This window comes from Silurus meridionalis, chromosome 18 (genome assembly GCF_014805685.1).
Source record: "Silurus meridionalis isolate SWU-2019-XX chromosome 18, ASM1480568v1, whole genome shotgun sequence".
In the NCBI taxonomy this organism is placed as follows: Eukaryota; Metazoa; Chordata; class Actinopteri; order Siluriformes; family Siluridae; genus Silurus; species Silurus meridionalis.
The window spans coordinates 27,460,726-27,479,904 of NC_060901.1; the positions used below are offsets into that span (position 1 = coordinate 27,460,726).

Here is a 19,179-nt window from a genome sequence, read left to right on the forward strand (position 1 = left end):
GATAAACGAAAATCAAAATGGCGGCAGTATATTAACGTGCTTAAAATGTCTTTATGTACATGATGTGCATTAATAAATGAGAATGTGCATGCACGTGTTTTTGAAGGTTTTTTTTACACACCAGCGTTGCCGCGATTTGTTTGATGAAGGCATGTTATAAAAATACATACAGTACATGTTTATCTGTCAGGAATCCACCTGCCACGCCCCCTTCGGCCCCATTCAGCGTGTCAGGTGTTTTCTCGGCCGCTTTCTCTGAAGCTCCGCTTCAATCGCGCACATATGGTGCTCGTTTATCATCATCACAAGCTCCTATTTAAACTTCCACACTCTCACTGTCCGTTATTGTTGGTATATGTTGGTTCACGGCGGTCGTTGTTATCGCTCATGCGTATCCTGCACGTGTCTTCCCACCGCACTCTCTCTCTCTCTCTCTCTCTCTCTCTCTCTTCCCACCGGCACTCTCTCTCTCTCTCTCTCTCTTCCCACCGGCACTCTCTCAACGGCTGCTCTTTTCTTCCCAAACACTACTAACACTACGAACACTACGAACACTACGAACACTACGAACACTACGAACACTACGAACACTACGAACACTACGAACACTACGAACACTAGCACTAACTAACAGCAGAGATTCACCAGTATACAATACAACACCTGTAGCGGCTGTAAGACTTGATTTTTCCGCCACTTCCGCGAGTTCTGCGGCTGCACCGAGATAACCGACGTTAAATGGCAAATTTTTCCCCCCTTGTGCTCGAGATATCAGGGTTCGGTGACATAAAAGAATCGACATAACCGATAAAAAATGCTAAGACAAAGCGAGAATTTGGCGGTTCCACTTCAAAAACGTCGACCTAATAGGGTTGTCGAGGTAACCGAGGTCGAGATAACCTGGTTCCACTGTATATAAATATTTATATATTTATTTAGCCGGATAAACATTTGTCCTCTTGAATATTTCTTTATTAGGTGTGTAGATTTATTATTATTTATATAGATTTATTTGCAGGATTAGTGTGATTGTTACAGTAATTCAAAGCTGTAAAATTGACCAAAAAAATGAAAAAACCAAAAACACACACTTTTATTTTATTTCAGGTTTTAGTTTTATTGAGGTTTATAGAGAAACAGACTGTAAAAAAAACAAAACAAAGAAAAGTCATAAATCACCACGTCTCGTCCACATCTAGAACCATTTTATTCCACGAACAGAATCATCATAAACACTCAAAAAGAACATCAAACCAACATGTTGTGCGGAGGAGATAAACATCAGGCGGAAGAAAACACGCCTGTGTGTGAAGTGCACTCGAAAGGGCGTTTAGAGGATTGAGACGCGGCCAGAGAGGAAAAAAAAACCTGACGTACGGGATCGACGTCTCGTTCTGAACTCCGGCGTTTATACGCTGTAGCATCAAAAGTTTGTGGACACCCGGGCTAGAAATGAGGTCCTATACAACTGCCTTCGGGTTTGTGGAAGAACCACATCTGGTGGAAGGTGGTCAGGTGTCCCAATACTTTTGGACAAAGAGTGTATGATTGCTGGTTGCTGTTTGTGCTTTAACGAATGAATCGAGACGATCGATCAGACGCTCGTGATTCAAAGCGTTGGCGATTGTCGCGTTTCTCTTAAAAAAGGTCGTATGAAGGTCAGTGATGTAGCTGGTGTGTGTGTGTGTGTGTGTGTGTGTGTGTGTGTGTGTGTGTGTGTTCGGCCCTAAGGCACCTGCAGGATTCTGATTGTCTGCTAAAAAATCGTAGGTAAGTAAAACACGATCTGTACACGAGCTCTTTATTCATTTCGACTCGTCTCTCGTAACTATTCAATAAAACATCTGGATAAAAAGAGCGTCCGGTTTCAACGTTTCTCCGAATCCGTAAAAACGGCTCGTATCCCTTTAAATTTACAAACTCGTACAACAAAAATAAATAAATATATCCGTCATCATATTATTACTGAATTACCGTTTCTACACACGTCATAAACGTTAGGTCCTGTTTCCATTCGTGAACCGGTCATGTGACTAAATCCACACGATCCCATTGGGCGGCGAGCTCCTGAAGGGTGGAGGGTTTGGGGGCGGAGTCTCGGTCACCGACTGGCCGTGTATTTAGTCAAAATGATCGAATAATTCGATAAAGAAATAAACGGCTTTTATTCATCAAAGTTAAAATAAACAAAGTGTCAAAACACAAGTCTGTAAGTGTTTCTTACTTTGTAAACAATACGCTTAAACGCGCCTACAGGTCTAACAAAGCCAGCTGGATTAGACTATAGATTAGATTACAATTATATTTCAGATTAGACTCAGATAGATTATAGTGATCTAGAATAGGATTAGGGAAATGACACTATAATTAGCTGTTTTAGACTGTAGTTGGTTAGATTTGATTATATCTAGCTAGATTAGACAAAAAATGTTGCTAGATTAGACCAAAATTTGCTAGATTAGACTAAGATGAGCTACTTTAGACTCTCGGTAGTGGATTATCTAACTTGGACTACAGCTAGATTAGATCAGGTTAATTACATGATAATCAGCTAAATTAGACTATAGTTATTTAGATTAGATTATAACTGTCTAGATTAGATCAGGTTTGAGTACAGATCTCAGTGGTTTATAGACTCGAAACGATTTTGTTGGGAAAAAAAACGTGAGGTTTTGATGAATAAAAGTCATTTTTTTGTGAGGAAAAATAAACAGTAAATAAATAAACGGCTTCAGGTCAAATTTTTACATCAAGATAAAGAAAATCGGAGGAAAAACGAAGCGAGGTTTCTCTTCTTCACTCTCCCAGATTTGATATTTCATTAAGTTTGTATACAACCCGTTTGAAAGCGGTTCCTCAAACCCTAGCGTGGGTTTCTCATCAGAACTGCAGGAAACACCCACGTCTGATCCGCTCACGTCTGATTGCGGATCGGACGCGAGTTCCGTTTCCTCTTGATTTACAGTCAGGCTTTAAACGTGGGGCGTATTTTCACTTCATACAAAATGTACTTTATTCTATTAAATATTTATTATAAAAAAAATTGTACAAAAAAAAAAAAAGAACACAAAAATCACAAACCTGACTGTAAACATGTTCAGTGTCCATCCACACTGTTTCCCTCCATATATTTATTTATTTAAAGCGATTTACGAAATATTTCACTAGAAAAGCGACTCCTGTTGTTTTTCCTGATTTAATAAAAAACGCGTGAAATTCTCCATTGAAACATTTTCAACTTTAAAACTCGAAATCTTTCGTTTAAAAACCGACGTGTTTAAATTTCACGAAGGAAAAAAAAAAGCACGTTTATAAAACGATCCGGCTCAGAGCGAGGAGACGAAGCGTCTCGCTGAATTGTCTTGATAGTTAAAGCGTCTCTCAGCCCTGAGGATCTTAAAAGGCTCAGGTTAAAGGCTCAGATGTTCAGAATAGATTTTAAGGCGACAGACGTGCAGGGATGATGATTTCATTCAGAGAGAGACATTTAAAAAAAAACTCTCAAAGAAGCGAAAAGAAAAAGAAATTTTAACCAGTAAGAAATAAAACAAAGTTTTTGAGGCTCAATCGCATTTTCTGGAACTTTCCTGAAGTCCTTCTGCTGATGTCTGAAGCTTCATCTCGGTCCACTGTAAGGCATTCGCAGACTAAAGGAGCGAAACGGAAAGAAACGACAAAAGAAAATCTCTGATTGTAAAGATGGCTTCTGTGTGTGCGGTAGGCGGCGACACCGTCTCCGTCCAGCGGCGACTCGCTGAACTGTCCTCCTGATTCCTGTCTGTTTTACAAGTTCGCCTCACAAAAGGCCTGTTTAAGGACGAGAGGAAACGGGCGGAGCCAGAGACGGAAGATTCCCTGGGCTTCCTCAGTGTCCGATGAACTCCCTCGGAAACAGGAAGTCGTAAAGCGTCGTCGCTAAACGCCACCACATCACCTGCCGGTTTCTCTGATGCTGCAGGAACTGCGAAGAGAAAACACGCTTTGGATTTTTAATTATAATAACAATGATGTCATCAGTGAAATAATCGATCCATTAAAAAAGCGTGAAATAATAATAAAAAGATTTCTGAGAAACTTTTGTGAGGAACTACCACTAGATGGTGCTGCTGCACAGTATTTCCCCCTCCCTGTGACTCAGTAGCAGAGCAGTAGCAGATCAGTAGCCAATCAGAGCTCGGGGTGCACGGTAAGAGGCGGGTTGGAGGCAGTACATATGGTTTGTAACTGACCAATCATGACCATAGTCACATGGTTTTATGGAGTGTCGCTGAAGAGGGGGCGGGGCCAAGTGTTGCAGTGTGTTGCATAAGCCATGTCACGTGCGCACACGCACACATAAACACACACACACACACACATACAGTAACTGTTTTTTACACCATTAGAATGATTCATTTTCAACAAATGGATTCATGAAACCATATTTTTAAATATTTATTAGGTGTATACTAATCTTTATCATCACTCGCTTTTGATCATCCTCATCAGTTGCCTTTTGATCTTCAAAGGAACTTCCTGGTCATGTGATGCTCAGATTTACATTAGACTACTGCGTTTAGCCTATGGCGACGAGGCCCGGAGCGGTCACGTGACTGATGATGTCATGGCTGACTCATGGTTCTAAATTTAGCCTGCAGTATAAAGACACACAGCAGATTTCTCTCACACTTCACTTCTTCATTGTGTTCCAGTAACCTGCTGTGTCAGTAATAATAATAACAATAACAGTGAATATATAACTGCAGGAGATAATCCAGGTGTAGGTGTGATGTGGAGATGAAGTTCCTCAGGTGAAGATGAGAGCATTAGAATCACAATCCACCATTCACACCTAAATGTCCAGCCAATCACAGTCCAGTACTAACACTGAAGGTGCAAATTGTTATTCTGTGTTCGTTCAAAGCGCCGGCGCTTTATGATGTCCCATACATAGCCCCGCCCCCCGATTATCAGGCCCCGCCCCCCGACTAACATCCCAGCATCTGGGAAAACATCTGGGATTTTCTTCATACTAAAAGTAGGTTTTAGTTTTCTTAGATTCGCAACGTATTTCCAAATCAGACTTGACTGTGTGTTGGGGGAGTGGGCGGGGCTTTGGTTTTATCAAGCAGGGTTCGATTGGTTGGAGAAAAGTGGTTGTACAGGTTGTCTCACCAGCTGCATGTGCTCCTGCTGAAGATGATCTCCGATCTCACGCAGCTTCCGTCCGATCTGCACTTCCACGCTCGTCCGATCCTCGTCTCTCTCATCCCCTTTCCCTTCGTCCTGCTGGTCTCCGTCTCCCGCTTCCTCCGACGGGACGCGTGCGCCGAAACCAGATTCTCCTCCGGGGAAGAACACATCTGCACACGTGGAGAAATCGGTAAACTGTGAGTATCCTTTATAATAAAACTAGCTAAGTAGAGAAAAAAAGGGGGTGGAGTTCAGGTCTGCACCGATCAGCCAATCACCATCCACCTTTTTTTTCTTTTCACTTCAACAGCTAGTGCTTAGCAACGAATGATATAAAAACAGCTAAGCTGATTAGCTAGTTAGCGTTAACATGGGTTGGTTAGCTAGTCTGTTGATTTAGCGTGCTTACACTGAAGAAGCCTTTGTGAATCGTCCGCAGATCCCGGCGGCGTGGAGAGGAAACCCAAACCCGTGGACCCGTGGAGCGACCGGTGGCGCAGACTGACTGCGTTCTGATCGAAGCCTGAGGTCCATAAGTGTGGCGTCGTCTGAATTAGCGGCATGTTCTCACGTCTGCCGTCTGCGATCGAGATCTGATTGGATGTAATCGGTAAAGGCGTGTCCTCCTCGTCATCCTCCATCAGCGGAAATCACCCTGAATAAAGAGGAAACAGAAGTAAATCTACGTTTATGTAACCGAAAGCCGTACATCCTGAAAGTATTGGCACACTTGAGTGGAAATACTTGTATAAAATGTTATCAAATAAACACTAAAATGTCAAACTCAAAGCTGTAACATCACATAAGTTTATTAGAGGGTGCCATTAATTCTGAACACTACTGCCATTTGTAAAGTGTATAGATATAGATATTTTGTATGCCATTTGCTTTATTTTGCCAATTTTACAATCAGAAAATTTGACTAGCCAGACAGAGCGCTAATCCTGATTAGCCAGTTACACATGCTAGCTAGTTCAAGCTAATCCTATGACCTGTAAAGTCTAAAAATAATCTCAAATGTATCATTTTATTCACAAATCCAGTGAAGATATTTGTGTCACTGAGGTCAGAGCCTCACAATGACCTGACAATGGCCTCTGTATATGTTGTGATGGAGGTGTTAGCGCCACTCTGACGTCGCCGAAACTGCAAACACATTACAGTCAAATGAGGGAAAGTTCCAGTGTTCGGAGGAAAACAAAGCAGATAATTTAAATCCGCTCTATTCATAAAAAGGCAAACCGGAGGGACGGGGAAAAAACGTGACGTTTACTGTGTTATTGTTTTCTAACTCGGCTTTCAGCCTTGTGACTGTATGATGGGTACAGAGCATGCTAATGAGTATGCTAATGAGTATGCTAATGAGGAGACAGCGAGGACTTGTACTAATGAGGTGTAAAAATGAGTGACATGAAATAGCAATGAATACAATATTTAGCACTGTGTGGGTTCTGTGTTCAATCCTGAGCTCACAGCACAAGATTTATTCAGAATTATTCTATTTTACCAGTATAACTTAATATTTACTACTGATAACATCACAAGCTAGCAGGTTACACATTGCTAACTGAATGTAACTCACTTTAACTCACTACAACTCACTATAACTCACTACAACTCACTACAACTCACTATAACTCCATATATCTCACTATAACTCACTATAACTCACTATAACTCACTATAACTCCATATATCTCACTATAACTCACTATAACTCACTATAACTCACTACAACTCACTACAACTCACTATAACTCACTATAACTCACTATAACTCCATATATCTCACTATAACTCACTATAACTCACTACAACTCACTATAACTCACTATAACTCACTATAACTCCATATATCTCACTATAACTCACTACAACTTACTATAACTCACTACAACTCACTACAACTCACTATAACTCACTATGACTCCATATATCTCACTATAACTCACTATAACTCACTACAACTCACTATAACTCACTATAACTCCATATATCTCACTATAACTCACTATAACTCCATATATCTCACTATAACTCACTACAACTCACTATAACTCACTACAACTCACTATAACTCAATATATCTCACTACAACTCACTATAACTCACTACAACTCACTATAACTCCTTATAACTCTATATATCACTATAATTCACTACAGCTCACTTTAACTCACTATAATTCACTGTAACTCAACAAAATGTAATATATAGCTCAACACCACCAACCTCAACATCAAACACCACTAAACTCTACATTAAATACCTCCACACTACCAAACTCTACATCAAACACCTCCACACTACCAAACTCCACATCAAACACCTCCACACTACCAAACTCCACATCAAACACCTCCACACTACCAAACTCCACATCAAACACCACCACACTACCAAACTCTACATCAAACACTTTCACAATACTAAACTCTACATCAAACACCTCCACACTGCCAAACTCTGCATCAAACACCTTCACACTGGGCTCTACATCAAACACCTTCACACTGCCAAACTCTACATCAAACACCTCCACACTACCAAACTCTAAATCAAACACCTCCACACCACCAAACTCTACATCAAACACCTCCACTACCAAACTCTACATCAGATGCCTCCACACTAACAAACTCTACATCAAACACCTCCACACTACCAAACTCTGCATCAAACACCTCCACATCACCAAACTCTACATCAAACACCTCCACATCAAACACCTCCACACTGCCAAACTCTACATCAAACACCTCCACACTTACCAAACTCTACATCAAACACCTCCACACTGCCAAACTCTACATCAAACACCTTCACACTACCAAACTCTACATCAAACACCTCCACACTGCCAGGCTCTGCATCAAACACCTTCACACTACCAAACTCTACATCAAACACCTCCACTACCAAACTCTTCACCAAACACCTCCACACTACCAAACTCTCTACATCAAACACCTCCACACTGCAAACTCTACATCAAACACCTCCACACTACCAAACTCTGCATCAAACACCTCCACACTGCCAGGCTCTACATCAAACACTCCACACTACCAAACCCACATCAAACACCTTCACACTACCAAACTCTTCACCAAACACCTCCACACTACCAAACTCCACATCAAACACCTCCACACTACCAAACTCTCTACATCAAACACCTCCACACTACCAAACTCTACATCAAACACCTCCACACTACCAAACTCTACATCAAACACCTTCACACTACCAAACTCTACATCAAACACCTCCACATCAAACACCACCACACTACCAAACTCTTCACCAAACACCTCCACTACCAAACTCTCTACATCAAACACCTCCACACTACCAAACTCTTCACATCAAACACCTCCACACTACCAAACTCTACATCAAACACCTTCACACTACCAAACTCTACATCAAACACCTTCACACTACCAAACTCTACATCAAACACCTTCACACTACCAAACTCTACATCAAACACCTCCACACTACCAAACTCTACATCAAACACCTCACACTACCAAACTCTACATCAAACACCTTCACACTGCAAACTCTACATCAAACACCTTCACACTGCCAAACTCTGCATCAAACACCTTCCACACTACCAAACTCTACATCAAACACCTCCACACTTACCAAACTCTACATCAAACACCTCCACACTACCAAACTCTACATCAAACACCTCCACACTACCAAACTCTACATCAAACACCTTCACACTACCAAACTCTACATCAAACACCTCCACACTACCAAACTCTACATCAAACACCTCACACTACCAAACTCTACATCAAACACCTCACACTACCAAACTCATCAAACACCTCCACACTACCAAACTCTACATCAAACACCTCACACTACCAAACTCTACATCAAACACCTTCACACTACCAAACTCTACATCAAACACCTCCACACTACCAAACTCTACATCAAACACCTCACACTACCAAACTCTACATCAAACACCTCCACACTACCAAACTCTACATCAAACACCTCCACACTACCAAACTCTACATCAAACACCTTCACCTTACCAAACTCTACATCAAACACCTTCACACTACCAAACTCTACATCAAACACCTCCACACTACCAAACTCCACATCAAACACCTCCACACTACCAAACTCTACATCAAACACCTCCACACTACCAAACTCTACATCAAACACCTTCACACTACCAAACTCTTCATCAAACACCTCCACACTACCAAACTCACATCAAACACCTCCACACTACCAAACTCCACATCAAACACCTTCACACTACCAAACTCTACATCAAACACCTCACACTACCAAACTCTACATCAAACACCTTCACACTACCAAACTCTACATCAAACACCTCCACACTACCAAACTCTACATCAAACACCTCCACACTACCAAACTCTACATCAAACACCTCACACTACCAAACTCTACATCAAACACCTCCACACCACCAAACTCTACATCAAATACCTCCACACTACCAAACTCTACATCAAACACCTCCACACTACCAAACTCCACATCAAACACCTCCACACTACCAAACTCCACATCAAACACCTCCACACTACCAAACTCCACATCAAACACCACCACACTACCAAACTCTACATCAAACACTTTCACAATACTAAACTCTACATCAAACACCTCCACACTGCCAAACTCTACATCAAACACCTTCACACTGCAAACTCTACATCAAACACCTTCACACTACCAAACTCTACATCAAACACCTCCACACTACCAAACTCTAAATCAAACACCTCCACACCACCAAACTCTACATCAAACACCTCACACTACCAAACTCTACATCAAATACCTCCACACTAACAAACTCTACATCAAACACCTCCAAACTAGCAAACTCTACATCAAACACCTCCACATCACCAAACTCTACATCAAACACCTCCACATCAAACACCTCCACACTACCAAACTCTACATCAAACACCTCCACCTTACCAAACTCTACATCAAACACCTTCACACTGCCAAACTCTACATCAAACACCTTCACACTACCAAACTCTACATCAAACACCTCCACACTACCAAACTCTACATCAAACACCTCCACCTTACCAAACTCTACATCAAACACCTCCACACTACCAAACTCTACATCAAACACCTTCACACTACCAAACTCTGCATCAAACACCTTCACACTACCAAACTCTTCACCAAACACCTCCACACTACCAAACTCCACATCAAACACCTCCACACTACCAAACTCTACATCAAACACTCCACACTACCAAACTCTACATCAAACACTCCACACTACCAAACTCTACATCAAACACCTTCACACTACCAAACCCACATCAAACACCTCCACACTACCAAACTCTACATCAAACACCTCCACACTCACCAAACTCTACATCAAACACCTCCACATCAAACACCTCCACTACCAAACTCTTCACCAAACACCTCCACTACCAAACTCACATCAAACACCTCCACTACCAAACTCTACATCAAACACCTCCACACTACCAAACTCTACATCAAACACCTTCACACTGCCAAACTCTTCACATCAAACACCTCCACTGCCAAACTCTTCATCAAACACCTTCACACTACCAAACTCTACATCAAACACCTCCACACTACCAAACTCTACATCAAACACCTTCACACTGCAAACTCTACATCAAACACCTTCACACTACCAAACTCTACATCAAACACCTTCACACTACCAAACTCTCACATCAAACACCTCCACACTACCAAACTCTACATCAAACACCTCCACCTTACCAAACTCTACATCAAACACCTCCACACTGCCAAACTCTACATCAAACACCTTCACACTACCAAACTCTACATCAAACACCTCCACACTACCAAACTCTACATCAAACACCTTCACACTGGGCTCTACATCAAACACCTTCACACTACCAAACTCTTCACCAAACACCTCCACACTACCAAACTCTACATCAAACACCTTCACACTACCAAACTCTTCACCAAACACCTCCACACTACCAAACTCACATCAAACACCTCCACACTGCCAAACTCTACATCAAACACCTCCACTGCCAAACTCTGCATCAAACACCTCCACATCACCAAACTCTACATCAAACACCTTCACCTTACCAAACTCTACATCAAACACCTTCACACTACCAAACTCTACATCAAACACCTCACACTACCAAACTCCACATCAAACACCTCCACACTACCAAACTCTACATCAAACACCTCCACACTACCAAACTCTTCACATCAAACACCTTCACACTACCAAACTCTTCATCAAACACCTCCACACTACCAAACTCCACATCAAACACCTCCACACTGCCAAACTCTACATCAAACACCTTCACACTACCAAACTCTACATCAAACACCTCCACACTACCAAACTCTACATCAAACACCTTCACACTACCAAACTCTGCATCAAACACCTCCACACTACCAAACTCTACATCAAATACCTCCACACTACCAAACTCCACATTAAATAACTTCACACTACCAAACTCTACATCAAACACCTCCACCTTACCAAACTCTACATCAAACACCTCCACACTACCAAACTCTACATCAAACACCTTCACACTACCAAACTCTACATCAAACACCTTCACACTACCAAACTCTACATCAAACACTCCACACTACCAAACTCACATCAAACACCTCCACACTACCAAACTCTACATCAAACACCTCCACACTACCAAACTCTACATCAAACACCTCCACACTACCAAACTCTACATCAAACACCTCCACACTACCAAACTCTACATCAAACACCTCCACACTACCAAACTCTACATCAAACACCTTCACACTACCAAACTCTACATCAAACACCTCCACTACCAAACTCTACATCAAACACCTCCACACTACCAACCTCCACACTGCCAAACTCCACATCAAACACCTCCACTCTACCAAACTCCACATCAAACACCTCCACACTACCAAACTCTACATCAAACACCTTCACACTACCAAACTCTACATCAAACACCTCCACACTACCAAACTCCACATCAAACACCTCCACACTACCAAACTCCACATCAAACACCTCCACACTACCAAACTCCACATCAAACACCTCCACACTACCAAACTCCACATCAAACAACTCCACACTACCAAACTCTACATCAAACACCTCCACACTGCAAACTCTACATCAAACACCTCCACACTAACAAACTCTACATCAAACACCTCCAAACTAACAAACTCTACATCAAACACCTCCACATCACCAAACTCTACATCAAACACCTCCACATCAAACACCTCCACACTACCAAACTCTACATCAAACACCTCCACATCAAACACCTCCACACCACCAAACTCTACATGAACTCCTGAGCATCCACATGCAGAAGGTCCGTCAGTCTTTTCTGTTTGCAACTGGACTCAGTTCATAAACATGCAATATTACACATCAACACTACTAATAAACCAAACACACACACAATCATACACAACACACGCTCATTACACACTATAACGCACTATAGCACACTTATTACACACTATAACACACTCATTACACACTATAACGCACTATAGCACGCTTATTACACACTATAACACACTCATTACACTATAACACACTATAGCACGCTTATTACACTATAACACACTATTACACACTCATTACACTATAACGCACTATAGCACGCTTATTACACACTATAACACACTCATTACACACTATAACGCACTATAGCACGTGTATTACACACTATAACACTCATTACACACTATAACGCACTATAGCACGCTCATTACACACTATCACACACTATAGCACGCTCATTACACACTATAACACACTCATTACACTATAACGCACTATAGCACGCTTATTACACACTATAACACACTCATTACACACTATAACGCACTATAGCTCGCTTATTACACACACTATAACACACTCATTACACACTATAACACACTATAGCGCTTATTACACACTATAACACACTCATTACACACTATAACACACTATAGCACGCTTATTACACACTATAACACACTCATTACACACTATAACACACTATAGCACGCTTATTACACACTATAACACACTCATTACACACTATAGCACACTTATTACACACTATAACACACTCATTACACACTATAACGCACTATAGCACGCTTATTACACACTATAACACACTCATTACACACTCATTACACTATAACGCACTATAGCTCGCTTATTACACACACTATAACACACTCATTACACACTATTACACACTATAACGCACTATAGCACGTGTATTACACACTATAACACACCATTACACACTATAACGCACTATAGCACGCTTATTACACACTATAACACACTCATTACACTATAACGCACTATAGCTCGCTTATTACACACTATAACACACTCATTACACACTATAACGCACTATAGCACGCTTATTACACACTATAACACACTCATTACACACTATAACGCACTATAGCTCGCTTATTACACACTATAACACACTCATTACACACTATAACACTATAACACACTCATTACACACTATAACACACTATAACACGCTTATTACACACTATAACACACTCATTACACACTATAGCACGCTTATTACACACTATAACACACTCATTACACACTATCACACACTATAGCACACTCATTACACTATTACACACTATAACACACTCATTACTCACTATAACACACTATAACACACTATTACACACTATAACACACTCATTACGATCATTACACACTATAACACACTATAACACACTCATTACACACTAACACACTCATTTGAACACTATAACACACTCATTACACACTAACACACTCATTACACTAACACACTCATTACACACTATAACACACTCATTTCACACTAACACACTCATTTGAACACTATAACACACTCATTACACACTATCACACACTATAGCACGCTCATTACACACTATAACACACTCATTACACACTATTACACACTCATTACACAATCATTACACACTATAACACACTATTACACACTATCACACACTATAACACAATCATTACACACTATACACACTATAACACTATAACACGATCATTACACACTAAAACACACTCATTACACACTATAACACACTCATTACACGATCATTACACACTATAACACACTCATTTCACACTATAACACACTCATTACACTATTACACACTCATTACGATCATTACACACTATAACACTCATTACACACTATCACACACTATAGCACGCTTATTACACACTATACACTATAACACACTATTACACACTATAACACACTATAACACAATCATTACACTATAACACACTCATTACACAATCATTACACACTATACACACTCATTACACACTCATTACACACTATATACGCTCATTACACTATAACACTCATTACACACACTATAACACACTATAGCACACTTATTACACTATAACACACTTATTACACACTAACACACTCATTACACTATAGCACGCTCATTACACACTATAACACACTCATTACACACTATAGCACGCTCATTACACACTATAACACACTATAGCACGCTCATTACACACTATAACACATTATAGCACGCTCATTACACTATAACACACTATAACACATTATAGCACGCTCATTACACTATAACACTCATTACACACTATAACACACTATAGCACGCTCATTACACACTATAACACACTCATTACACACTATCACACACTATAGCACGCTCATTACACACTAACACACTCATTACACGCTATTACACAATAATTACACAATCATTACACACTATAGCACGCCATTACACACTATAACACACTCATTACACACTATCACACACTATAGCATGCTCATCACACACTATAATACACTCATTACACTATTACACACTATATACGCTCATTACACACTATCACACACTATAGCACACTCATTACACACTATAACACACTCATTACACTATAACACATCATTACACACTATCACACACTCATTACACTATTACACACTATAACACACTATATACGCTCATTACACACTATAACACTCATTACACACTATAACACACACTATACACTCATTACACACTAACACACTCATTTGAACACTATAACACCTCATTACACACTATAACACACTATCATGATCATTACACACTATAACACTCATTACACACTATAACACACTCATTACACTCATTACACACTATACACTCATTACACACTATAACACACTCATTTCACACTATAACACAATCATTACACACTATAACACTATAACACACTCATTACACACTATAACACACTCATTACACACTATCACACACTATAGCACACTCATTACACTATAACACACTATATACGCTCATTACACACTATAACACACTCATTACACTATAACACAATCATTACACACTATCACACACTATAGCACACTTATTACACACTATCACACACTATAACACACTCATTACACACTATAACACACTCATTACACTATCACACACTATAGCACACTCATTACACACTATCACACACTATAGCACGCTCATTACACACTATAACACACTCATTACACTATAACACAATCATTACACACTATTACACACTATCACACACACTATAACACACTCATTACACACTATAACACACTCATTACACACTATAGCACACTATAACACAATCATTACACAGTATCACACTATAGCACACTTATTACACACTATCACACACTATAACACACTCATTACACACTATAACACACTCATTACACACTATAACACACTCATTACACACTATAGCACACTATAACACAATCATTACACAGTATCACACACTATAGCACACTTATTACACACTATCACACACTATAACACACTCATTACACACTATAACACACTCATTACACACTATAAAACACTCATTACACACTACAGCACACTATAACACAATCATTACACAGTATCACACACTATAGCACACTTATTACACACTATCACACACTATAACACACTCATTACACACTATAACACACTCATTACACACTATAGCACACTATAACACAATCATTACACAGTATCACACACTATAGCACACTTATTACACACTATCACACACTATAACACACTCATTACACACTATAACACTCATTACACTATAACACACTCAATACACACTATCACACACTATAACACACTTATTACACACTATAACACACTCATTACACACTATAACACAATCATTACACACTATCACACACTATAGCACACTTATTACACACTATCACACACTATAGCAGGCTCATTACACACTAACACACTCATTACACACTATAACACACTATAACACCTCATTACACACTAACACACTCATTTGAACACTATAACACACTCATTACACACTATAACACACTATCATGATCATTACACACTATAACACTCATTACACACTATAACACACTCATTACGATCATTACACACTATAGCACGCTCATTACACACTATTACACACTCATTACACGATCATTACACACTATAACACAATCATTACACACTATAACACTAACACAATCATTACACACTATAACACACTCATTACACACTATTACACACTCATTACACGATCATTACACACTATAGCACGCTCATTACACACTATAACACACATTACACACTATCACACACTCATTACACGATCATTACACACTATAGCACGCTCATTACACACTATAACACACTCATTACACACTATAACACACTCATTACACACTATCACACACTATAGCACACTCATTACACACTATCACACACTATAGCACGCTCATTACACACTATAACACACTCATTACACGCTATAACACAATCATTACACACTATCACACACTATAGCACACTTATTACACACTATCACACACTATAACACACTCATTACACACTATAACACACTCATTACACACTATCACACACTATAGCACACTCATTACACTATCACACACTATAGCACGCTCATTACACACTATAACACACTCATTACACGCTATAACACAATCATTACACAGTATCACACACTATAGCACACTTATTACACACTATCACACACTATAACACACTCATTACACACTATAACACACTCATTACACACTATAGCACACTATAACACAATCATTACACAGTATCACACACTATAGCACACTTATTACACACTATCACACACTATAACACACTCATTACACACTATAACACACTCATTACACACTATAACACACTCATTACACACTATAGCACACTATAACACAATCATTACACAGTATCACACACTATAGCACACTTATTACACACTATCACACACTATAACACACTCATTACACACTATAACACACTCATTACACACTATAAAACACTCATTACACACTACAGCACACTATAACACAATCATTACACAGTATCACACACTATAGCACACTTATTACACACTATCACACACTATAACACACTCATTACACACTATAACACACTCATTACACACTATAGCACACTATAACACAATCATTACACAGTATCACACACTATAGCACACTTATTACACACTATCACACACTATAACACACTCATTACACACTATAACACACTCATTACACACTATAACACACTCAATACACACTATCACACACTATAACACACTTATTACACACTATACACACTATACACACTCATTACACACTATAAAACACTCATTACACTATCACACACTATAACACACTTATCACACACTATAACACACTTAATACACACTATCACACACTATAACACACTCAATACACACTATAACACACTCATTACACACTAACACACACTATAACACACTCATTACACACTATAACACACTCAATACACACTATCACACACTATAACACACTCATTACTCACTATCACACACTCAATACACACTAACACACACTATAACACACTCATTACTCACTATCACACACTCATTACACACTAACACACACTATAACACACTCATTACTCACTATCACACACTCATTACACACTAACACACACTATAACACATGCGCTCTGGTACACACTGTAGAAATATGGAAGGTGTGTGTGATAAAGCAGGAAGAATCACACCAACCCCGTGAGACGATCTCACACACACACACACACACACACACACACACAAAAGCGCGCGCTGCGACACATCCCATAATAACAACAATAATAATAATAATAAGTTCTCATCATTAAACTGCGTCATTATCGTCATTAAAATATCGGAAACTGTTGGAGCTCCGCTACTGATCATCGATCACCTGTTTTTCCCCTGAAAGCGCCATAATTATTTGCCCCCCACCCCAAGTCCTAATAATCATGTGACTTGTATCCATCTGATAGTTTTACATGTAAACAAGTAGAAATCTGTGCTCAGGACAGGAAGTCACTCACCGCCACGCTCTCTCTCTCTCTCTCTCTCTCTCTCTCTTTTCTCTCTTTCCTTTAAAAAGGGTTTATTTTATATATATAATAAATGTCTCCAGGTGAATGATGTCCACAGTGAAGTGTAAATCCGAGTGAAGCTTCTCCTCCTCCTCCTTTTCTTCTTCTCCACCACCTTCTTCTGCTCGATGCTCTTCAACTTGTTTGTAAAGAAGCGCTTTTAAAACAAGCTCGTGTTTTGCCTGGACACGAGTCCGCTCGAAACCACACCCCCACTTGCTCACGTCACAATTTATGCTAATGAGTTTTAAAGGAGCTGCTCTGTTTTTTTTTTCCTTGTCTTTTTTTTGTTATTGGTGTTGTTTATTGGGTTTTTGTTCTTGGTGTTCATTTTTTTATTTTTTTATTTTGTTTGCTGCCCCTCCCGGAGGCATAAAACCACGCCCCCCACCC

At 39.7% G+C, this 19,179-nt stretch overlaps 1 protein-coding gene across 1 annotated transcript; it reads right to left on the bottom strand.

The window, feature by feature from the left end:
* Window positions 1-1,109: 1,109 nt before the first annotated feature.
* bmf2 (BCL2 modifying factor 2) lies at window positions 1,110-19,023 on the bottom strand. The gene is made up of 4 exons (XM_046873032.1): window positions 18,736-19,023; window positions 5,582-5,827; window positions 5,155-5,342; window positions 1,110-3,961 (listed from the first exon to the last, which is right to left on the bottom strand). The coding sequence occupies exons 2-4, from the start codon at window positions 5,811-5,813 to the stop codon at window positions 3,866-3,868; spliced, it is 516 nt and encodes a 171-aa protein (XP_046728988.1). The 5' UTR covers window positions 5,814-5,827; window positions 18,736-19,023; the 3' UTR covers window positions 1,110-3,865.
* Window positions 19,024-19,179: the final 156 nt, after the last annotated feature.

Bases quoted from the DNA above. Each gene is read 5' to 3' on its own strand.
- bmf2 (XM_046873032.1), bottom strand. From the start codon at position 5,813: ATGGAGGATGACGAGGAGGACACGCCTTTACCGATTACATCCAATCAG. The intron at 5,343-5,581 runs GTAAGCACGCTA...CCACGTGTGCAG, and splicing joins TTCACAAAGGCTTCTTCAGT to ATGTGTTCTTCCCCGGAGGA. The intron at 3,962-5,154 runs GTGAGACAACCT...TTCTCTTCGCAG, and splicing joins AGCAGGAGCACATGCAGCTG to TTCCTGCAGCATCAGAGAAA.